Below are 25,909 nucleotides of genomic sequence, written 5' to 3' on the forward strand. Positions count from 1 at the left end.
AAAGGGCCCACACATGTTTTAGTAAGTGCTCCAAAGTCTGTGATGGATACACTAAGAAAACCAAGAAAATTTGGAGCAATTAAATTAATATTTTGAGCTAGTATCACTGTATGATTATTGGGAAATATTAACCCTCTAAAATGGACTTGATCAGGATAACAGTAGCCTATGCCTTCCATTCAAGTGTAGTAGAGGATATATAGGTGACTCGGTACCTCTATTTTTATGTTCCTCTATTTTATATTTCTTTTTTTGTGTATGTGTCTGTGTGTGTGTATGTGTATATGTGTGAGAAAAAACTGGTTTTTATCAATGGTTTATTACATTAATAGCTATCATGAACAGAAATACATGGTATTAGCTATGAAAATATGAGTTTACTCTCAGTTGGATAGTTAGGATTCTGTACAAGATCTTGAACAGAGCAACAGTACAGGATTTTTGATCAGCTCTTTGCAGGATTTTGCAAGTTGTAACTTGTTATGAAAAGATCCTCATTTACAGAGTTCCACTAAGGCTACCTGATAACTCTGGGTGACATATAAGGAAAGCATCTTCCTGTGCATGTCAACTACAAATAGTTATTAGAGCAAGTGATGAGCTGAGCAATTTCAGCACAAGGAAGAAAAAAGGGATCCAATCTGAAAAGTAAATTGTTAACACAGGCACTTTTGGTAGGTGAGTGTTTTATTCTGTGACTAGCTGAATTCTGATTCCTAAAATCAACACAGCAGAATAGAGGGTGTCGTGCTAATGACTTTGTTTACTTACATAATAATCACACTTATTCAATACATGGTTAATGACTAAACCCACAGTAAATCTATAAAGTCCAAGGACACAAGGTACCAAGAGGTGTTCTGCTTCATTGTTACTGTGGAGCCTAATGTACTTGGTATCAGTTTGATTGGATGGCTTCTCACAAATCTCCAAAACAGAGCAAGGTTTAACTACAAAAACTGTATTTACTTCTCTTTTAGTCTAGGAAAGCTACTATTCCATCTCAACAGAACTTGAAGACTTGTATCAAAATGTATTGTGGAGATTACGTGAGTATAATTATTTGTTCTCTGAAATCTTCCAAAATTTTCATTCCTCTGGAGTTGTCATCACATGTGTTGAGATCCATTTCCCTTCATTGGCAGAAATTAATCTTAGGTGAAGAAAATTTATTTGTGATTTGGGTATAATCCTGGTGTTAATTATTATATATATCACAATCCTGGTGTTACACATACAGATATATATATATATACATACATATATATATATGTGTGTGTGTGTGTGTGTGTGTGTGTGTATGTCAATGTCAGAAACTAAGATTGCAATATAAACAATTATCAGTTCCTGTCTCATAATTTCAGACCTTTCAAGAAAAAACAACTCAAACCTCCTTGTGAGGTCCTTTAGATGGGTTTTCTATGCTTGCACTTTGCTGCTAAACAAGAAACTAAATTACATTCTATCACCCAACTGTATTAAAGATAAAAATGTGACTTTTTCAGAAAATACCTATTTCTGGCACTATTTTTGGCACTATAATTTGACAAGACCATCTGTAGCTGCATAAAGTAACCGAATAACTTCATCATTTATAAATATTTAGTTTTGTTCATAGTGTGAAAAATATTTTAAATAAAAAAACACTACCTCTACAAGAGTCATAACCCAGAAAGAATTATCCATGATTGTTCCCCACCAAAATGCTGTACAGTATATTAAATGGTTTCACTAGTGTTCTTTGAGAAAAAAAAAACGTTTCGAGTAAAATTTTAATTCTCTATTCTGGAAACTATTGGAGTTAATATCTCATGATCAAAAATTGCATTAATTTCTTCTCTATTCTTCTTAAACACAATTCCAGATTGAGAAAAAGTCTTAGAAGCACTTTTTGGACTTAGGAGATACTTTTCAAGGAATCCCAGAACATTGAATATACCATTAATTCAGAAGCATAAGAAAAATGAAAAACGAAAAAAAAATCAGAATTATTGCTTTCAAAATGTGCTTTGTTCTTTTAAGATGACCTTCTTTATATTTTATGCAACCCGTATCAGTATTTACATACATTATCTGCGAACAATAAGATAGGATGGAATCCCTCAAGATCAAGAATGAGATGTACAAACCATTAACAGCAGCAGCCCTGTCTGATTCAGCAATGCAAGGCATTATCATTATCAGAGATCACCTACAAAAAATGGCTCCCTATAGTAAGTACCACAGCTAAAACGACCAAAAATTAGACAAGATGACATCTATGACCTTTCTGAAATACATACACAGAGATTGAAGACTTTAGAGAAAGAATTTTCTATGTTTAGAAGTTTCCCTTCTACTACTATCATATATTATTGAAATTAAACGTAACACATACAGTAAACTTACAGCAAACCAAAATACTAATGAAAATTTTATTTAATAAAGTTGCACACAAAGGATATCTTTGCAAAATTATAGATAGCTCATAGCATGTGGTTAGCTAATAAAGAAAGCATTTTATTTTAGTAGATATTCCCTATGGGAAATATTCAGACTAAGGAGTCTGACTTCAATTGTTTGTTATCAGCAGAATGACTAACTGAACAAATATTATTAGAAGGTTGTTCACACTTAAGAATACTTTTTTCATCACATGACTGAATTGCCTGAACTTTACACATTCATAATTTGATAAAAGCCTCACCTTTTACTGATACTTTTGTTGAACTGCTTACTACTTCAGTCAGAAAAAGCTGTTATTTTCTTGCTCTTGCATAGAAGGAAGGTAAATTCCAAGTATAATTTTCCAGAACCATTATAAATTTTTCAATCCCTTTCCAATCTCTTTTATTGTTTTGATTCATTCCACCAACACCACACAGACCTGTTCTGTCTGCTCATCTTATTTTGGAATAAATTCCTTACAGGACAGTTAGAAGAACATGTGCAAACACAGAAAGATATATATAAAGTGCCCACCTGGGCCACCTCGGTTGATCTGTGATTTTAAACATGAGGGTATCCTGAGATCAGAAAGAAGAATAAGTATCTTAATGTCAAAAATCACTGAATCACCTCTGGAGATTTACTTGCCTTATCTTTAAGTGCTTTGACACTTTGTGAGAAAAAAAAGCAAAATATTTTGATTTTTTCCTTCTGAAAAACAGATATCCCCTTTACTAGGATGCTGAAGAGGAAAAACAATATGAAAACCATTTGTCCATGTTCACATACAGCAGTTTGTCAACCCACAAAAAGGTCAAATTGCTCTTGGAAATCACTTTCCTCTGATGCTTTTTGAAGGCATTTTCTTTGTATTGTAGAAAAGTCTGTCACGCTGAATCCTAAGCTCTCAATGAGAGCTCCAATAAAATGATGAATATGTCATGAGGGATGCTAGAATCCAGATACCAAAATTAAACTGTGTGATTCTTCACATCCTTTCAGTGACTAAATAAGACATTTCTCCCATTTTCTCCAGAAAATTTGGCTCTGTTTGTGCATATTTGTCAATCCACCTGTTCCTAGCAGTAACTTTGAACTTTACAATGAATTTCAATCATATTAGTAGAGGAATGCAATCTCTACTGAAGTTTTGTGAAAACACTGTTCAGTGGGGGTGAGGGAACCAAATTCTATTACCAGTCCAAAAATACAGCAGTTGAAACTCAACAGTCACTTATTCCATTGGCCTAGCATAACCTAACTAATACATCCAAACTTTGGACTCAGCCACGGACAAACCATATTTTACGTAGCCAGTGGTTTTCTCAGAAAGGACCCCATGGTTTGTGAATGTAGACAGAACAAGGAGAGGAAGTTAACTGCAAGTAAGTAGAAGAAGAGAGACAAAAGAATGGGAGGGGGGAGGGAAAAACCCACTTATTTTTATCTGCAGTGTTCACAGAACAAGTTGACACCCAGAGCATAATGTAAGTTTCTTTATCACTCAACCCACATTACTAAGACTAATAGGTGTTTGATAATGTTTACTTACTTAAAAAAATTTATTGGAGAAATTCCTGTTAATTTCTTTATTTTAAAAAAATTATAGTATTATTAGATTGAATAGAGAGTTGATAGACCATCCACCTCAGCCTTTGTTCATTAAGGGAAAGAACCAAAAGCACCCTGAAATCAATAAAAATACTTCCATTGACACTATCTGTGAAATTAGGATAAAGTTCTCATAATAAGAATGTTAAACAGTTTAAAAATGTCCCTGCTTCTCCCAACTTACAGAAAAATATTTCTGTTACTTAGTCACAATTTGTTTTACTTGTATGGATGGGTTGGAGAGCACTGTATTTAGAGAAATTATATTCAGTGTATCTAAACTCTTCTTCTGACATTACCAAGACAACCATAATGCAATTTTCATTTATGTAGATTTAACTTTTCCACAAAGAGCAATTTCTGCTCATCCCTATAGTGGACCATCTTAAGTCGTGCAGAAGAAAGATCATGAAATCCTACTGGTAATTTTCCTATGCTTTCCAGAGCTTAGGGAAGCAAAAGATGTTGTATAAGTAAAACAGAAATGGCCCTAGACTCAAAACTGGTCATTCTGATGTCACAGTCCAGTACTCTCTCACTAGGTTCTTTCAGATACTTCACTCATAGAAGCTGTAATATGTAATATCAAGTTAAATTATTTTACACAGGCTTTTCTAACAGAGTAATATAACATCTACTGAAAAAATAACACAGATGAAATACATGTGAGATCTGCATGACTGCCTTTCATGATACGCTCTCTGCTGCAGTGTTAGGCATCACAGGGAAGGAATTAATGGGATTAAGTCAACTCAAGAAATTTGCTTTTTTGCAATTATCTTGCTACCTTTTTAGTATTTATAATCTCTGTTTGGCTTAGACAGGTATCCACTCCCCTCATGCTGATCTGGCCAAGTCAGGAAGACATTCACACTCTTGGTGACTCTTTGGTGAAATCAGGTGTAAACATTTATACTGCCAGTTCATCCTCTCAAGGGTTGATAGCTACAGTCAGTCTGCTTTGTGCAGAGCTAAATAAGCACAACAAATAAGCTTTCTTTGCAACAGTTGTGGTCAGCCACATCCTGCATTTTTCCCTGAACTCCTGGGCACACTCCTCCTGCTCAGCTCCACTGAGTGTTTTTCTCTTACAAGGGTCAGTCACAGCTGACTTAGTGGAAATGACTGAAGTGAGATAGCAGTGCATGTAACTACACTCAAGTGTTTAATCAATCCTAAAAAATGCTCTGCTTCAAAACTGGGCAGTAAAAATTCTCTAGCCAAAAATAACAGAAAGAAACAATCTATTCACATGTAGTTGCCTGTCCCCTGGTCAAAATTCAATCTGTTGTAGTTTCATTCAGTTACCAAATGCCTCTAAAGCTCTGCTCCCTCAGTTCGTGCAGTGATGAATGTTGCTGCTAGCTAGACATTTCCTAGGCACATTTAGGCAGGGCAAGCCTGCATAATTTTGGAGGAAACATGATTTCACACCTTGGGCCCTAGGTTCTCAAAGCAGAACCCTAGCTTTCCTACTATAACATTTCAGTATTTCCTCAATTTCTTGAGGTATTTCAAGTAAAAAACATTGTAAGCACAGATGCTTCTAAAGTATGACAAGATTGTAACAAATCTTTGTAAAACAAAATGCCTGTCAAGTTTACATCTCAGTACAGATTATTCTAAGTCTTGCTCAACAACTTAAGACTATACTACCTTTCCTTCTCCCCAGATAACTACACCAAAGAGCATTAGAGTGGTCATTTGCTCAGAAATATAAACCTGTTGAATTTTTGCATTACTTTAGAAGCAAGGTTTTCCTTCTCACCAGCTGTGTAGCATCTTGTTGCCACAGGACAGAAGTGTTGCTGTCCCAAATGCAGGTTTACCACCTGGTGTTCAAACACCAATTCACACACCAAGATGAAGTATTTCTACTTTTTAATCTAGTTTGTACAAGGTAATGAGCTATATGGTAACGCACAAAAGACCAGCTGCCTGATCATCAGAACTTTAGAGAGTTAATACGTTTCAACAAAGAAAGACATAGTATTCACTGGTTACAAATTGCATAAATTTTTTGTTAATTACTAGTCACACCCCTACTTGCTAGCTATCCCTTTTGCCTCTCATGGTCATTAGCCCACGAATACCGTTCTTACCTCCATTGGAGTCTGGGGTCTGCATAGTCACTGGGTTGGCAGTCATGAACTCCCACTGCCAGAATTACCTTTCCTCCAGTTACTGCTCAGTCCTGCTGATTTCCCTCCTGGTGTCTCTTGTCCTGATGCCCCATCCATTTTAGGATTATCTTCCCTTTTCCTTAAAACAAAAAATTACCCAAGCATGCAATATTAACAGTGACATTGCTTAATCATAACTGTCCAGCTCTAGCTATTAACAACTGAAAAAAAGAAATTTAATCGTTTGGTTTAAGTCTTGAGGTGTAATAGTTTGGTTTAAGTCTTGAGGTGTTTAGATCTTGAGAGGATTCATATCAGTGCCCCCTGCCATCACAGCACTAAGGGCTCATCATCTGATAGCTCTGTGGATAGTCTGCACAGCACTTACTTCAGAGGGGTACAAATAGCCCTAGAATCAATCCCTGGCATCACTGAACTGTACACAGCAAGGTTCCTTGGGTTTGCCTTCCATGGAAAATACTGCATAGCACTCTCAAAGAAAAAAGCTACAACTCACAGCAAGTAGTAGGCAATTACTATGTGACTGCATTGAATTCAGACACCAAATTAACACAGTTCAGCTCTAAAGATTTGGCCCAGATCTGTCAGAGCCCATATTTCAAAAATTCAATGAAAATAAGTGGAATAAATTTAATAAGTTATATACACTATAATATTTTGAAATTAAGTATAAAGGAAGAAGGCTTTGGTGGGTCAGTCAAACACAGAAACTATGAAAGAGATTGCAGAAAAAAACTGACACATGTTGTGATGGGATAAATCTTCCTAAAGGCAGCCTGTGTAAAAACTATGAAGTAGCAAAGTACTTTCTTCAAGGTACACATCATTGCACCAAATCTGTGAGCTATGCCAGCAGTAACACACCACTAGTTAGGCAAAAACTCCTTCCCGGGACCCATGTATGCTCTAAACCCTGGGTCTTAGTTCAGAGAACTGATGCACATTGGTAGAATGCTGAATTTGTGGAGAAACCCCTCTGAAAATCCAAACATAAAGTACAGTGAAAATCCTCATTAAAAATGTCTTCTGTGACATGGAATATGAAGTTATGTACAATGTGTACACTATAAGTGTACATTTTTTATTCAAAAAGAAGTTATATTGTACTGTATCGTCTAAAAAATTTCACCTGAACCTTCATTTTTAATCTGGCTCTACTTAAAAGCATCGTGTTTTAGATCCTGGATAAGAGACAGGCATTTACTTGATAAGGTTTAATCTACTGATGGTGAGCCTCAAATAATAAGACAGTGAATAGTTTATCACAGAGGTGTTCAGCAACTCTGCTGAACCAAGGGAAAATACAGCACATTCAAAAATCCATTAGTTTGCCTGAAAGATAAATCACAAATGTTGTGTTGCTTTTTGGTCAAAAATATACAAGTCTGCAAATCTATATATATCTTTTTGATGATCAGTTCATCCAATACATTTTTGCAATTATGTATTTATGCAGAATCCTTTTCTCATTTGACTGTTTCACGAATAAAGACATATATTCAGAAATTATTAATACTTACCTCCATTCAAACTGAGAGGTAATACATGCTTTGAAAACCACTTTCACTAATGTTTCACTTCAAATACTTAGTGAATGTTTTAAGGGTGCAGGAATCCACCCTTAAAACATTCACTAAGTTAGTCATAAACACTGAAAAGATCAGAGATTTAGCTGTTTATTTTGTGACAAACCTGGATGTGTGAAAGGAAACACTTTGAGATAATTAATCTTTACAAGAACCCAGCCTGTACAAAGCTGATGCAGAAATGAAGAGTCATCATCACTATTTTAAATTAGTTCAAACAAATGCAAACATCCTACATTTTCTCTTTTCCTTACCTCCACCCTTCTGACTAGCAGGGACTGTTATGAACTCTCAATTTCTGACACTAATATCTGCGGATCCCTATTTTACATATACATTAAGTGCCAGGTGAGGCCAAGAGTACACAGACAATTCTCACAATGAAAAGGAAGATGGGACAGAGCATATATTAAGGATGAGTCTGCAATCAATTTTAGATACAACAACATTTATCGATCTAAAAAAATTAGCTTGAATGTCACTATGTCCTCTATGGCCAGTATTTGTCTCCCTATTTCAAACACACACTTTTTTTCCCAGTATTTTCCCAATTGTTTTATGAGTAAAAAGGCCCTACATACTTTATGTTCAGCTGTGAAACTTGTGTTTACATAATGAACAAACTGCAGAAGAATGTCAGTCTACCAATAAGTACAGTAATTTCACAACTATAAGGCGCACCAGATTATAAGGTGCACTTCCTGGTGTCAGTAAATTTCCAAACTTTGTCCATATATAAGGTGCACCGGACTATAAGGCGCACTTTTTTTTTGCAGTGAGGATCCATGCGCAACAAAGTAACAAATTAGTAACAGAATCGCGCCATCACAGGGTTTACTAGCAGGTGCTCAATTTGCAAACATTTTTCACGGATCAGCGTAGCCGTTAAACGCAGCCGAAAAACAAAAAAAAATACAGAGAAAAATCACTCACTTTTATTAAGCCATCGTTTCTGCTCTTGCCCAGGTGAGGGGAGAGCGCGGCCCAAGGGGGCGAGGGCAGCAGGGCCGGGTGGGACGGGGACCTGCCGCCCCGGACTGGGGGAGGTGGCGGGGGCTGCAGGCGGGAAAGTTTCCTGGTGAGCGGTGGAGCCCCAAAGTGCTGCGCCGGCCCACCCTGGTGTTGGGCTGCTCACAGCTCGGCACAGCGCATGGCTCCATGCGGCTTGGCTCAGCGCCGCACAGCACGCAGCTCCGCGTGGCTCCGTGCAGCTCCACGCGGCTTGGCTTGGCGCGGTGCGCAGCTCTGTGCGGTTCTGCACGGCTCACGACTCCTGGCTCACACTTCCGGGTTGTTGGCAAATTTCTGAACTTTGTCCATATATAAGGCACACTGGATTACAGGGCGCACTTCCAGGTTTCGATCAAAATTTTAGGCTTTAAGGTGCGCCTTATAGTCGTTAAATTATTGTATTTTTTTTGTGTACAGGCATGCTGGTCTACTAGTACTTTTTAAAGTAACTCCTTCAAAAATCTGAAATTTCTGACTATGCACCTTTTCTAATTTAGCCACAGACAATTTGCTCCTACCTTTGCTTAGTGGGTTCAAACTAATGATCAAAAGTATCAAGAAATGGTGTCTTCCTTCTTAGCTAAAATACACAATTCTTGTCTGGTGCTTTTTAATTCCTCTGCCTGGATTTCAAGTCAGGCAAGAGTGATTAGTGGCCATGCACAAAACTTGTGTGTATCTCATTATGTGTGAAGTCACAATACCCAAAAGATTTTCAAGCAAGCAAGCAAACAAATTAATTAGCATAATTCATGTAAGCCCTGATTCTAGGAAGTATTTGCAAAAATACCCCATTTATACTTATAAAATATATCCCGTTTTTCTTTCAAATGTAAATATAAAGTTAATGGTGTTTAAGTTCTGTTTTATAAATCAAAAACTATACAACCTGCTCCCCATGAAGTAAAGAAAACAAAGTTATGATTGTTGGTTTGCACCAGAATTACGTATATCATGTTAAAAATGTTAAATATAATGTTAAAGTCTGTTTTTTCCTTTGGCAGACACAAGGAACGATTCTTCCTGCTCCAAATTTTAACCCTATAACAGATGCCCAGTTGCTAGGAGGAGCCCTACAGGGAATTAGTGAGTATCTTCACTGATTGTAACACCAATTTCCTCTTTTTCAGAAAGCCCTCATAAAGAATTAGGCAAAATATAAACCCATAAAATTGTCACCACCTATCTGCAGAATCTTCAAGGAATCACAACAAGAAACCCTGATGTCCAAAATAAATCATTTGCATTTACAGGAACTATAAGTTGATGAAGATTAATCTAAAATCCATACCAACACTTATAGTAATGAACACTTCATTGAGAAAACAATAAAAACAGAATTCTGTGTTACATTATTAGACTGAGGGTCAAGAAATGAAAGGATTTTAGTTGTAACTTCAACAATTAAATGCTACGAAGGTCTGCTAAGTCTCTTAATCAGTGATAAGAAATAAAAATAAATTGAGAGGAAATTTTAAAAATTCTTTACCTTTGCAATTTTTGCTTCCAGTGTTTGTTTCAAAAAACTTTTGTTCACATAAGCATTTTTCTCAGTCCAGATTTTTGTATTTTATTTTCCTATTGAACCTTGTTGGTATTGCTGAGAGTTAAAATGTTGCTTTGTTTTTTTAATCGAAAACATTTTCCTCACTTTAAAACTGTTTTCTTTATCAGAGCTTTTGTATCCCTTGGGCTTTTCACAAAATTGTACAGAAATAAATCTTGCATGCTGTTTTCAATTTCTTTAATGAAAATGTGAGGACCCAGATTTAATTTTGAATGAACCACAATAAGCATTATTCTTCAAGGGGGATCTGAAGTATCTTTATGACCATATTGGGTATAGATTAAAAGTTTTAAACATCTCCCTACACTTTAAATAGTACTTTTAAGGAAATGTTGCTAACATGAAAATAGAGAGACAATATTCCTCATTTAATACTCTAAGTACAAGTACACTAACCTTAATTTTAATCTTCTTATCAAAGTACATGGAACAAAGTTTTAATTTAAAGGACAATTGACAAAATAAACGGTTGTGCTTCAGAAGAGTTAATGTCACCATAACCTTTACAGGGACTGACACTCTGACCCTCAATCCTGCACAAGGTATTCATTCTTATGAGGATGTTCAGTCACCTCTGCTGTCCCACTGATACCAGTGGCACTACACAAGCGAATAAAGTTTTATATTTATGTTTTATAATATTTCCTGTATCTGGATTCTTCTTAGTTTTTACTACAGACACTATGTAAGCTGTAAAGATTCCTAGTGATAATTATTTTCTGAAAAGTAAAATGAAACCTTTATGTACAGTATCCCAACCCTTAGGTTGCAAAACAATTTTAAAACTCCAAAATAATTTTCTGAATATGCTAATATTTTTTTTCATACACAATAACACTGATTCATTATAGAAGTTTACTGGTATGTTCTACCTATCAAGCAAACCATCATAGGTAACCTTCCATAAAATGTCCTTTGGAAATAGAGTAAAATACTATATTTTAAAATTTCATAGCTTACTTTATACATAAATTATAACTTTGAGTTTTCCAACAAACAGTCTAACAGCCATTTGTCATCCCCTATAAAAGAGATCCCTAGTTCTTAAATGACAATTTGATCAATATCAACAGAACACACAAGTATGACTTCCAAGGGTCAGCCACAAATCCTGCTACTGGGCCTAGTTCTGAATCCATGAAAGCCCCTACCTGTTTTATTGATGCTTTCAAATTCATTGAGCTTGTGAGAGGTGATGATGCATCTGGTAATAACAGATTGCTTCACTTTTGGTGGTATTATACCAGGAAGTGCAAGATACACAAGCACAGTAAATATAACTGATGTTGATAAATATTAGTGGGATATCAGTCTGTTGAGCAACTTTTTCAAAAAATTAGTATAATGTTCTTAAACAAAACTCAAACAATCACAAATATAAATAATTAACACCAGTTTGTTAATTTAGAGTCTGTGTAATTTCCTTTTCAGGTTGTAAAAAAGATGTGTTGATTGAAATCCTAACTCAGTGTTGCAACTCCCAGCGGCTCATGATTGCCGAGGCGTACAGAGACATGTACGGCAGGGTATGACAGAAACACTTTGTACTATCATTACTTCTTTCTCTCCTGTCTCAGCTGTCAGCCCTTCTCTCAGGTCAGTCACTGGAATCACAAGCCTGTCAGACAGCTCGCTGGCACAACAGGTTGGCACAACACTGCTTGTTGGCTATCAATACCTCTGATGGTATCATGTTGTCATTTCTACAGCAGAAGTGTTGTCTGCCACACAGAGAGTTAGAAAAGGACAGGAAAAGTTCCTTTTTCTACAGTCCACTCTTCTCTATTGACCACCCTAAAATTTTTGAACTTAATAAGACTTATTTCTTCCTTTATGTGATTTTGGGGGTTCTGAAATATGTTTTTCAAGTTTTTGGAGCAAATAATAAAATAGTATTGTAACCAAAGAAAAACACCAGACAGAGATTTACTGGACTTTTGTTTTACGTAATGATTAATGTTCACATCTCAAGCACTGACATTCTCACACCTCATTCCATGTAATCCTATCTACACACTAAGTACAATACTCTTCTGAGCTGCTTAATGTGAAAGTTAAGAATCCTTGAAAGGTGTTGAAAACATTTTAAAATATAAAAAGTTACTTTAAAAAAAAGTACAGTAATTTCACGATTACAAGCCGCACAGATTATAAGCCGCATTTCCAGGGTGTTGGCAACGTTTAGGTCCCCGTCCATACATAAGCCGCAATGGATTATTAGCCGCACTTTCATTCGTAGCAAGAATCCGTGTGCAACTTTCACAAATGTGCCAATTAGTAACAGAATCGCGGCATAGCGGTGTTTACCGGCTCAGATTGGGGCCAGGCAGGCTCGGCCTGCTCATGCTTGCCGACGAGGCTGGGTGGCCCAGCTCAGCACTACGCCGCCACCGCCATTCTCGCTCACCCCCACCCCGCCGCCTGCACTGCCGTCACCACATTTGCTCGCCCTGGCTGGCACTGCCGGCCCCCGCGCCACCGGGCTCCCCCACGCTGCTGGTCCTGGTTCTGCTGGGCTCCCCCACATTGCTAGCCCCAGTTCTGCTGGGCTCCCCTGTACTGCTAGCCCTGGTTCTGCTGGGCTTCCCCGCGCTGCCGGGTAGCCCCACACTGCTAGCCCAGATTCTGCTGGGCTTCCCTGCGCTGTCGGGCTCCCCAGTGCTGCTGGCCCCGGTTCTGTTGGGCTTCCCTGCGCTGCCAGCCCCAGTTCTGCTGGGCTCCCCCACGCTGCTGGTCTCGGTTCTGCTGGGCTCCCCTGTGCTGCTAGCCCCGGTTCTGCCGGGCTCCCCAACGCTGCTAGCCCCGGTTCTGCCGGGCTCCCCAATGCTGCTAGCCCTGGTTCCGCAGGGCTCCCCCACACTGCTAGCCCCGGTTCTGCTGCGCTTCCCCGCGCTGCCAGGCAGTTCCGCGCCTCCGGGCTCCCCCTCACTGCTAGCCCTGGTTCTGCTGGGCTCCCCTGCACTGCTACCCCGGTTCTGCTGGGCAGCCCCACGCTGCTAGCCCCAGTTCTGCTGGGCAGCCCCATGCTGCTAGCCCCAGTTCTGCTGGGCTTCCCCGCGTTGCCGGGCAGCCCCACACTGCTAGCCCCGGTTCTGCTGGGCTCCCTCGCACTGCTAGCCCTGGTTCTGCTGGGCTTCCCTGTGCTGTTGGGCTCCCCAATGCTGCTAGCCCCGGTTCTGTTGGGCTTCCCCGTGCCAACGGGCTTCCCGCTTCTGCTGTGCTCCCCTGTGCCGCCAGGCTCCCCCACGCTGCTAGCCCCAGTTCTGCTGGGCTCCCCCGCGCTGCTGGCTCGGGCTCTGCCACCCGCCCCCCGCACTGCTGGCCCCGTCTCTGCCAGGCTTTCCCACCTCTGGCAGGGCCAGTCGGGCTCCAGCTTGGCTTGGGGCTGCCGTGGGCTCTCACTTCCGTGTTGGCAACTTTTAGAATATTGTTCATATATTAGCCACTCTGCAATACAGGCCACACTTCCGGATATGGACCAAAACTGTAGTCAAAATGGTGCGGCTTGTAATCATGAAATTACTGTATTTTATGTATACTTACTGTATATAACAATGTAATTTTTGTTATCTGAGTTCTTAAACATACACAGAGATATTTTTCATTCTATTTCCAGATCTACTGTTTCTAACCAACTAACTTTGGGAAAGTTGCAATGCCTGCATTTTCCTTAGTTGCTACAGCAATATAAGGACAAAAATAATAGTAATACCTTTTGCATAATTCCTGTGAAAGTCATGAAAAGCACAGTGTGAAAATAGATACTATTTGATTAAATTGACTAAACATGCCCTTCTCCTGAAAGAAGCCAGACAAATACCTACAACAAAATCCAGTTTTCTTCATTTCCTGAAGCCTATAAAACTAAGGGCTCACCAGAAAATTCCTTGAAGGCCAGTGTCTGGTTGTCATTGAATCGATCAGCAAGAGTGAGAACAATGAGTTTGCACAAATGTTACCACAGAATTATCTTTCTTAATTAGGGCAAACTAGAAAGAGTTCATTAAAAAACTCTACATTATGTGGTGCTTTTACACCACCAGTTCATTTACCAGCAGAACAGTGTATTGTTTTCTTCGGGTAGCCAAATTTTCTAGAGACAACCTTTGTGCCAACTCTATGCTAAAACACCTCAAAACCACTGACCCCTGAATAAGCTCAAACACCCATTTACTATCCTAGAAATGGAGGAAAAAGAGCTGGATTTAAGTAGTGTAGTGGGTTGATTTTGTGTTGTTACTCATCTCCAGGAGATCAATGACTTTATTTGGACTGTTAGAAAAAATTAAACACACAATAAGTGACATTTTAGATGTAGCCTTGAATAAATAAGTGTATTTTATAGAGACCATAAAAAACCAATAACTGAATCGCAGCTATCCACTTTCCGAAGACTGTGACAATGACTGAAATCAATGCACCTAAATTATGAAACCTGTTTTTTCATTATGAGGTACCTACTAGGTTACCATCACACACGCAAACCACATAAGTTCAGTGTTTATCTGTGCAATATTCCTCACTGAGTTTTAATGTTACTTATAGAAAAAGAAAGTATGTCAAGCTCTCCAAAGGTGCCTGTGACAAGAGGCACCCAAGCCCACTCTTTCCAAGTGTTCCTTTATCTCCTTTATCATGGGACAGTCCTTCTCTACTTCATCCATAGCTGGCTGGTTTGTTTTAACCTTTTCTCTACAATGTATCAACTGAACCCAACACTTTTAACAAGGGAAAATGTTTAAATGCTTCATATCATGTTTTTATCTTTAATTTCTGCCCTCTGATACATGAGGATGATCTCGAGATTACACACTATCACAATAAACAATTAGCAAATGTCCTTAAGGAATGCAGTTATTTCATATTCACAGAGAACAATCATTGACTTATTCACCACTAATGTAATTGGTTCTTCTTTTCAAATAAAAAATAAAAATATTAAAAAAAATCAGTAAGCCCCTCTGAAAACACACCACCTTTAAATTCATACCTCTTTCAGCCATATGAGTCAACATGAAGTGCTATAAAGCCAGTTGACAGAGACCTAAAGACCTGGAAGAAAGAAAAAAGCCAAAGAAAACCTCAGACGCCCTTTTTAAGAATCTCAGTCTCTAAATCTATGAATAACAATAGAAGGGAAAGGCAAGAAAACTTTTCATATTCTAGCAATGGGCTACAGAATATTCTAAAAATCATGGAACAAACTCCAATACACCCACAATTTTAATTCAAATGAATTCATTAAGCACTGGGTACACATTACAGTGCAAGATTCATCATGATACTCTTGACAATTTCTAAAAAAACCCCACCAAGAATGCAATGTATCTTGCCTTGAATTGCTCCAGTTTGTGCTTTGAAAGATACTTTAGCACACATTGCACTTCCCTGGCTGTAATTTGACCCACTGGTTATATTGCATTGAGAAAATGCACCATTTGGCAATCCCAGTTTATGAGTGGAAAACACCACAGGACAGAGATGCGGAAAGGTAACAGCAGCTTTAACCTTCTCAGTTTTTATGGTAAACCTGTTGGTCCAATCCTTTCGCCCTCTTTATTTCACTTCAGTCTCCTCAATATAGCAACCACTATGCCTATTCATTAGACAAATATAAATTGGGACACGTTAGAAGGAGAGAAATATTAAAAAAACTTGTTAAAAGTCCTGCACTAGCTGCATGATTCAGACATATAGAGAAGTTTTAAGATTCCTTCTTACAATTAGCCTTCAAGGATTTCTTACATCAAAGATGATTAGGAAATTAAAATAATGAAAACTTAGAGTTGTCTTTTCTTATTTCCAATATTTCCCTTAGTTCTGATTGCAGGAGTAATTTTTAAGTAGTATCCATTTGTATTATTAATCCATTTTCCCACAGGCATGTTGTCAGAAGTAAAATGTCTTAATTAATTTATTTCTACTCCATGTGTGGTTTAGTGGTTGTCAAATGAATCTAAAGTACATTCACTGAAGACTCCGTATGTTTCTTCATCATAAATTAAATTTTTAATATGGATATGTCATCCTTCATTGCTACTCCAGCTATTAAATTAATTATATTCAGAAATGTATCAAAGTACAGGCCTGAAAAAAAATACAGCTCTGGAAACATACTAGTTCATATAATGGGAAAAGTTTCTGGCATGCCTTTCAATTCAGACATAGATTAGAACATATCTTACAGGTGTCTAGTGCTGCACATAAACAAACAACAAAAAGACTGCATAAGTGTCCTCAATCAGAAACAGGAAACATCAACAGTAAGCTAACAAGCTTTTGGCATTTGCAGTGTTTTGAAGGATGCTACTAGGAATGGAGAGAATGGGAAGGAAACTGTGATCCATTACTCAGCAATCTGGCAAGAAAGAACTGAGAAATATGAAGAGGAAAAGGGGGGTTCCATGTTATTGATACAGCATCTACCAAAAGTAGTGAATTCAGTTTGAATGTAAAATATAACTGAATTGAAGCACATAATTTTCCAGCTTTCCAAAGCTGATATTTTTATATACTAGGAGTATTACAGATTATTTTTCTTAAATTATTCATATAGTAACACTGAAAAAATCAAAATAAACCAACTGTGTTTTACGAGATTCATCTTCCAAAGGTGCTTACCTCTCTTAGATTCTCACAGGGAATATGTTAAGGGAAGCTGCAGATGGTCTGCTGTGATACTCAGTTTCACAAGACTTTAAGTAATAGTTGTACTTAAATATCTGCATTTTCTTCTCTGTTCTAATGAACCAACAATCCATTGTGGCCTACTGGGTTGTACAGCCATTCTCATTGCGCTCATACTAGTAGAACAAGTATGTACTGTTTAAAACAATATTTTTTTACTTACTCTTAGCCGGAGTTCATCTTTGGCAGTTCATCCTTAATCATTTACAGAGAAAACCACTAATAATTTTTTAAGCTGTCTTAACGAAGTGTGCCTATAGACATAATCCTGACTGTGCACTTTCTTTTTCTTTTCAAGGATCTGATAACAGACCTAAAAGAGAATCTCTCGCATCACTTTAAAGAAGTTATGGTTGGCTTGATGTATCCACCTGCCTCCTATGATGCCCACGAGCTTTGGCATGCCTTGAAGGTAATTTTCATAGTCAGAATTGCTTAGAGTTGCAGTCATTAATTAGAGTACTGAACATACATGAAATTTTATTTTTTACATTTCATTAGTTGATAAACTACTGAAAGCTAGTACACTGGAGTAGCGTACTATCACCTAGTCCACTAGTCATCAGAAATACAGTGCTATTGCAAGTTTATTCATTGGTATGCTAAAAGCAGTAATATCCTTGTCATGAAACAAATACAATCCATTTAACACTCATGGTAAATGAAGAAGTATTTATACAGGGAAATGTAAGATGCTGTTTTTGCAAGCATTTATGTATGTTACAAACCAAATTTATTTCCACACCAGTACCATGCACTAAGGCTTCACCTTTCTAAAGATCAATACTTAAATTCTTAAATACCAGGTCATTAAATGGTGAAATTCATTCCCACATTGGGCATCATGGAGACCAAAAGCCCAACTGTCCTAGTTTGGAGGACAGGTGTCTGCTAAGAAAGGCAGGAGCCCCTCTTTGAAATGGAGAATGTAAACCCCCTCCCTCCAAATTATTGTAATTTTGAAATCAAGTAGCTCTCAGGCAAAAATATGGGAATTAGGAATAACAGTTCTTTACTAGGGAAATTAAAATAGAAATGCAATACTACAAAGAAACAAACCCCAAGCACTGACAAAGCCAGAGTACAACCTGACACCCTGTCAGGCAGGGTGTTGGTAGCAGTCCCATCAAATGGTGGTTGTAGTCCTTTTGTAGTGACAGATGTGATTCAGTTGAAGAAGTTGTCCTGTAGAAGGTGCAGTTTCCCTCCAGAGGTCCAGTGGTGATGTGGAGAAATCCAGTTTTCCTCTGGAGTCCAGGGGAGAAAGGGGCTACCTTAGTGTCCCAAAACCTCTGTTCTTATCTTGGTAAGAAATGTTGGGCCCTTCCCCCTGGCTGGAGCAACTTCCAATGGGATGAAGTAATTTTATCAGTCACACAGTGGGACTCAATAGGCCATTAGCAGAAGATACCTCTCTGGAGGAAGGGTGAGTCGTGAAAACATAAAGAACAATGCTCTGCCTGGTTTCAATGGATGGTCCACTAGCAGAACATCTCCCACGGAGATAAGGATCACCGTCCCCACTCTCAACAGATGGTGATAGAATAGATACCTTTTATCACATCCTGTATTGTAACCCAAGACATTATCCACTCCTTATTCTATTACCATCTGCATAATAAAACCTTACACACTGTTCTCACTTAAGACTAGGTTTCCCTGCAGTACACAATGGGTTTCTCCATCTTTCTGCATTACCCACCAAGTGTAACCAGGTTCTTGAGTAAAAACAATCCCACGGATGGGTTTGTCCTTGCCTGTGGTGGGACTAATCCAAACAGTCTTTCCTAAAATACCTTTCATGCGTACTACAGGGACTTTATCTCCATCCACTGTGTGCAAGGGTTCAGACTAGGCAGAACCACCTCGATTTATGGACCCTTGGGTGTTGACCATCCAGGTGTCCTTTGCTAAGTTCATTTCCCAATTCTTGAAAGTTCCCCCACCAAGTGCTTTCAGTGTGGTCTTAAGCAGCCCGTTGCACCGTTCAACTTTCCCAGCAGTTGGTGGATGATAAGGGATATGAAATATCCATTCAATGTTCTCTGGCCCAGGTGTTGATAAGGCCGTTTTCGAAATGAGTCCCATTGTCTGACTCAATTCTCTCAGGGGTACCATGCCTCCAAAGGACCTGTTTCTCATGGCTCAGGATGGTGTTTCAGGCAGTGGCGTGAGGCACAGGGTGGGTCTCCAACCATCCTGTGGTGGTTTCCACCATGGTCAGCACGTAGCGCTTGCCTTGGCGGGTTTGAGGCAGTGTGATGTAGTCAATCTGCCAGGCCTCCCCGTACTTATATTTGGACCAACGCCCACCATACCAGAGAGGCTTGACCCGCTTGGCTTGCTTGATGGTAGTGCAAGTATCACAGTCATGGATAACTTGAGAGATACTGTCCATGGTTAGATCCACCCCTCGGTCTCGTGCCCATTTATACGTGGCATCTCTGTCCTGATGACCAGAGGCATCATGGGTCCATCGAGCCAGGAACAATTTCCCCTTGTGTTGTCAATCTAAGTCTATCCGTGACACCTCTATCTCTGAGGCCTGATCTACCTGCTCTTTGTGTCGGTGCTCCTCATTAGCCGACTCTTGGGGACATGGGCATCCACATGACGAACTTTCACAGGTAGCTTCTCTACCCGGGCGGCAATGTCTTTCCACTCATCAGCAGTCCAGACTGGTTTTCCTCTATGTTGCCAGTTTGCCTTTTTCCACCTTTCTAGCCAACCCCACAGAGCATTGGCTACCATCCATGAGTCAGTATAAAGGTAGAGCTTTGGCCACTTCTCTTTCAGCAATGTCCAGGGCCAGCTGAACAGCTTTGAGTTCAGCAAGTTGACTGGATCCACCTTCTCCTTCGGTAGCTTGTGCAACCTGTCGTGTGGGGCTCCATACGGTTGCTTTCCACTTCTGGTTCATCCCCATGATGTGGCAGGAGCCGTCGGTGAAAAGAGCGTATCATGTTTCATCTGCTGGCAGTTGGTTATACGGTGGGGCTTCCTGAGCGCGGGTGACTTGTTCCTGCTTCTCTTGATCAGTGAGACCAAAACTTTCACCTTCTGGCCAGTTCGTAATTATCTCCAAAATCCCAGGGCCATTTGGGTTTCCGACACGGGCGCATTGTGTGATGAGGGCAATCCACTTGCTCCATGTGGCGTCGGTGGCATGGTGGGTAGAGGGAACCTTTCCTTTGAACATCCACCCCAGCACTGGTAGTCAGGGTGCCAGGAGGAGTTGTGCTTCCGTGCCAATCACTTCTGAGGCAGCTTGGACTCCTTCATAGGCAGCCAAGAGCTCCTCTGTGGGAGTGTAATTGGCTTCAGACCCTCTGTAGCTTCAGCTCCAGGATCCCAGAGATCCGCCTCGAGTGTCATCAGGCACCTTCTGCCAAAGGCTCCAGGACAGGCCATGGTTCCCGGTTGCAGTGTAAAGCACATTCTTCACCTCTGGTCCCATCCTGACTGGGCCAAGGGCTACTGCATGAGCGATCTCTTGCTTGATCTGGGCAAAGGCTTGCTGCTGCTCAGCACCCCAGTGGAAATCATTCTTCTTATGGGTGACCAGGAAGAGAGGGTTCACAATCTGACTGTACTCGGGAATGTGCATTCTCCAAAAGCCTATGGCACCTAGGAAAGCTTGTGTTTCCTTCTTGCTGGCGATCTTATTGATGACCTCAGTGGGGATCTGGCACCGTCCATCTTGCCACTTTACTCCCAGGAACTGGATCTCTCGGGTAGGTCCATTGACTTTGCTCTTTTTAAAGGCAAAGCTGGCTCCCAGCAGAATCTGGATGATTTTCTCTCCTTTCTCAAATACCTCCACTGCCGTGTTCCCCCACACAATGATGTCATCAATGTATTGCAGGTGTTCTGGAGCTTCACCCTTTTCCAGTGCAGCCTGGATTAGTCCATGGCAGATAGTGGGGTTGTGTTTCCACCCCTGGGGCAGATGATTCCAGGTGCACAGCATGCCCCTCCAGGTGAAAGCAAACTGAGGCCTGCACTCTGCTGGTAGAGGAATGGAGAAAAATGCATTGGCAATGTCAATGGTGGCATAACACCTCGCTGCCTTGGACTCCAACTCGTACTGGAGTTCCAGCATGTCTGGCACAGCAGCGCTCAGCGGTGGAGTCACTTCGTTCAACGCACGATAGTCCACAGTCAATCTCTACTCTCCATCAGACTTGCGCACAGGCCAGATGGGGCTGTTGAAGGGTGAGTGGGTTTTGCTGACCACCCCTTGGTTCTCCAGCTCACAGATCATCTTGTGGATGGGGATCATGGCATCTCGATTCGTCTGGTACTGCCGGCGGTGCACTGTTGAGGTGGCAATTGGCATTTGTTACTCTTCCACTTTCAGGAGTCCCACTGCAGATGGGTTTTCCGACAGTCCAGGCAAAGTGTTCAACTGCTTAATGCCCTCGACCACTACAGCAGCTTTTCCAAAAGCCCATCTGTATCTCTTTGGGTCTTTGTAATAGCCGCTCCAGAGGAAGTCTACGCCTAGAATGCACGGTGCCTCTGGGCCAGTCAAAATGGGGTGTTTTTGCCACCCCTTCCCAGTCAAGCTCACCTCAGCCTCCAGCAAAGTCAATTCCTGTGATCCCCCTGTCACCCCAACAATGGAAACAGGTTCTTCCCCACATGTCCTGATGGTATCAGAGTACACTGTGAACCAGTATCAACTAATGCCCTATGTTTTTGTAGCTCTGATGTGCCAGGCCATCGGATCCACACCGTCCAATAGACCCTGTTATCTCATGCCTCTCCCTGGCTAGAGGCAGAGCCCCTCTAGCACTGGTTATTATTTCCTTCCTGGGCATACATAGTAGAGGTTCCTTCAAGTGGGTCTGACAGATTATCCTCCCTTCTGTAATACCCTGCACCTTGATTATGGAGGTTGAGACTACCTTCACTTTAGTAGACCTCCTTTGGTTAGTGTTTCCCTCCCTGAGTTGACGCACCCATGCTGCCAGGACAGAAGTGGGTTTCCCATCCCATTTTCCCATGTCTTCCCCAAGGTCACGTAAAAAGAACCACAGGTCAGCTTGTGGGGTGTACCCTCTCTCCCTAGCTGGGGGGCACTGGGTACCGACTTTGGGGCCTGTGACTTGCACTGGTGCTGCATTGATTTCCTCATCTCCTCTCTCATCCCTCTCATCTCCTCCTTAAACTCCTCTTTGAGTTCTTTAACCACAGCAGAGACATGAGCCTGCATTGGGTCATTGATCATGTTCTCAAAATTTCTGAGCTTGTTAGCAACAGAACCCACTGTTTCTTGGTTGTTGTCGGCATTAATCGTTGCAATGAAGGTGGTGTATTGAGATGGCCTCAGGTTTGCCAGATTCCACAGCATCTGTCCTGTGTACCTGACCTTGTCAGGGTCATTGTCATGCTGTCCACCCCTCCCAAAGAGTACCTCCAATACTGCCACTTCCCTCAGCTGTTGGATCCCTTCCTCAAGGGTCTTCCAGTGCTTTCTATGGTGATGCTCCTGCATTCTTTCCCTGTGGACGAACCTTTCTCTCACACTCATTAAAAGTCGCTCACAGAGTGAAAGGGGGCCTGTCTCTCTTACAAATACCTGATCTACACCTGAGTCCTGGGTCAAAGGTCCCAAATTCCTTGCCTCAATACCATCCAGTTGCACACCTGCACCCATAAGGTCCCAGACCCGAAGTAACCAAGTTGTAAAAGCCTCACGGCCCCGTCATACAATGTCTTTTCGCAGATTACGGAGACTTTCATACAACAGGGACTCAGTGACAATCTCAACCTCTGGTTCCTCTGCTTGTTGTGAGGGCCCGCCTTTATTATCCTTATTGTCTAAGTGCTTTGTTTTTGTCTTAGACTTTCTAGTTTCCACAGGGGCGACTGCTGCTGGCTGCGAGTGCCCCTGTAGTTTAGTTGGCACCTGGACAGGCATAACATTAGTATGTTCCACTGCAGCATCATTGGATTCTCCATTTTTAGGGGAGGGGAAGGGTCTCTCACCAGCTGGGGAAAGGTACTCCTTTATTATCTGACCCATTTCACATATCTCCTTCACTAGAACCCCCACCCACTCTGGGTGGTTTCTTTCTGAGGTGGGCTGTGGGGCAGGGTCAAGTTCTGGGGCAGCATCCCTAGTCTCTGGGGCAGGGTCAATGTCTGCAGCACCATCTCTATTTCCTGGAGTAAGTATCAGGGTTGTTATCCAGCTCAATCCCCCCTTATCTCTAAATGTTAAGTAGGACAAGCCTATCAGCAACACCAGCCACTGTATATAATTTGCATTTAGAGGATATCTGAACCCTTCAAAAAGTGGTGGGGTAGACCCAAAAATCTGGGAGAAGGATTGGGAGAAAATTTCCCCTGGTGTCATTCCCTCACAGTAAGTACCATTATTAAAGTAACTCCAAAAACATACAGCAAGTGTGTGATAGCCCTGAATCCATGTACCCGCCTTCCAAAGGAACTTAAAAATCCATGAATTCCTCACCTTGTTAATCCATAAAGCAAACTGGATAACAACCACAGTAGCCTTAGTTATAGGGCTCATGTTTAGATAATGACCTGCAAATGGGAGAAATACAGCCACAACCACATGCCACCCAAACCAGGGTAAACTAGACAACATATTGCCACCTAATGAGGTTTCTGTATCAGCACAAAAAATTAGATGGTTCAATAACTGTTATTCTTTTTATCACTCAATGCCCTCGAGCCCCACGTTGGGAGCCAAAATCTGTCCTAGTTTGGAGGACAGGTGTCTGCTAAGAAAGGCAGGAGCCCCTCTTTGAAATGGAGAATGTAAACCCCCTCCCTCCAAATTATTGTAATTTTGAAATCAAGTAGCTCTCAGGCAAAGACATGGGAATTAGGAATAACAGTTCTTTACTAGGGAAATTAAAATACAAATACAATACTACAAAGAAACAAACCCCAAGCACTGACAAAGCCAGAGTACAACCTGACACCCTGTCAGGCAGGGTGTTGGTAGCAGTCCAGTTAAATGGCGGCTGTAGTCCTTTTGTAGTGACAAACGTGATTCAGTTGAAGCAGCTGTCCCATACAAGGTGCAGTTTCCCTCCCCTCCGGAGGTCCAGTGGTGATGTGGAGAAATCCGGTTTCCCTCTGGAGTCCAGTGGAGAAAGGGGTTCCCAAAACCTCTGTTCTTATCTTGGTAAGAAATGTTGGGCTTTCTCCCCTGGCTGGAGCAACTTCCAATGGGATGAAGTACAGTAATCTCACGACTATAAGCCACACTGAGTATAAGCCGCACTTCTGGCTGTCAGCAATTTTTCATTCTTTGTCCATACATAAGCCGCACCTGATTATAAGCCCCACATTACAATACAGAGTGTGATAAAAGGTATCTATTCTATCACCATCTGTTGAGGGTGGGGGCAGTAATCCTTATCTCAACGGCAGATATTCTGTTAATGGGCCATCCATTAAAACCAGGCAGGGCATTGTTCTTTATCTTTTCACAACCCATTCTTCCTCCAGAGAGTCATTTTCTGCTAATGGCCCATTGAGTCCCACTGTGTGACTGATAAAATTACTTCATCCCATTGGAAGTTGCTCCAGCCAGGGGAAAGAGCCCATCATTTCTTACCAAGATAAAAACAGAGGTTTTTGGACACTAAGGGAGCCCCTTTCTCTACTGGACTCCAGAGGAAAACTGGATTTCTCCACATCACCACTGGACCTCTGGAGGGAAACTGCACCTTGTACAGAAGCACTGCTTCAACTGAATCACATCTGTCACTGCAAGAGGATGCAGCCACCATTTAATGGGACTGCTACCAACACCCTGCCTGACAGGGTGTCAGGTTGTACTCTGACTTTGTCAGGGTTTGGAGTTTGTTTCTTTGTAGTACTGTATTTCTATTTTAATTTCCCTAGAAAAGAACTGTTATTCCTAATTCCCATATTTTTGCCTGAGAGCTGCTTGATTTCGAAATTACAATAATTTGGAGGGAGGGGGGTTTACATTCTCCATTTCAAAGAGAAGCTCCTGCCTTTCTCAGCAGACACCTGTCCTCCTAACTAAAACAGCAACTTTTCGTTCTTTTTCCATATATAAGCCACACCTGATTATAAGCCGCAGTTCAGGTTCGGACCAAAATTTTTGTCAAAATGGTGCGGTTTATCATCATGAAATTACTGTAATTTTAACAGTCACACAGTGAGACTCAATGGGCCATTAGCAGAAGATATCTCCCTGGAGGAAGGGTGAGCTGTGAAAAGATAAAGAACAATGCCCCGCCTGGCTTCAATGGATGGTCCATAGCAGAACATCTCCCACAGAGATAAGGATCACCGCCCCCACCCTCAACAGATGGTGACAGAATAGATACCTTTTATCACATCCTGTATTGTAACCCCAGAAAACAACTTAGTTCATAGAGGACTACAATATATTCTTATATTCTTTGAAATCAGGCTGACTGTCGGATATTGAAAATATTAATTCTTCTAAAATAATAAATATATTCAAATTATATATAATTACATATATAATAATAACTAATAAGTATATATACAGATATATAGATATAGATATATAGAATAATTCAGGAAATTCCTGAATTGCCAACTCCTAAAAGACAGGAAGGCATATCAGAGTTCAACACTGCTTTCCTTTTCTTTCCATGAATATTTCCTACTCTCACAATTTTCTTGCTGTCACAAGCAAGATACAGATTACATGACTTTGGGGAAGATGATTTATCCTGCCAATTTTGAGAATTCTGTCCCCCACAAAAAAGGAGTTAATAGTTTTTCCTTGTTCTCCAGACCTTTAAATCATTTTTTAGAGCTACTGGTATGTCTTTATTAGCATTGGCATTAAAAGGAATATGAAATACCATTGCTAAAAAAGGAATCAT

General features: G+C 40.7%; 1 protein-coding gene across 1 annotated transcript in view; it reads left to right on the top strand.

Annotated features, from left to right (window-relative positions):
- Positions 1 to 1,031: 1,031 nt before the first annotated feature.
- The window catches only part of ANXA10 (annexin A10), a 33,954-nt gene continuing 9,076 nt past the window's right edge, over positions 1,032 to 25,909 (top strand). Inside the window, exons 1-4 of the mRNA XM_033060703.1 lie at positions 1,032 to 1,049; positions 9,784 to 9,865; positions 11,778 to 11,872; positions 17,332 to 17,445. Of these exons, the coding sequence (XP_032916594.1) occupies positions 1,032 to 1,049; positions 9,784 to 9,865; positions 11,778 to 11,872; positions 17,332 to 17,445 (309 nt within the window). The remainder of the gene's footprint in view (positions 1,050 to 9,783; positions 9,866 to 11,777; positions 11,873 to 17,331; positions 17,446 to 25,909) is intronic.

Source organism: Catharus ustulatus, chromosome 5 (genome assembly GCF_009819885.2).
Source record: "Catharus ustulatus isolate bCatUst1 chromosome 5, bCatUst1.pri.v2, whole genome shotgun sequence".
NCBI lineage: Eukaryota > Metazoa > Chordata > Aves > Passeriformes > Turdidae > Catharus > Catharus ustulatus.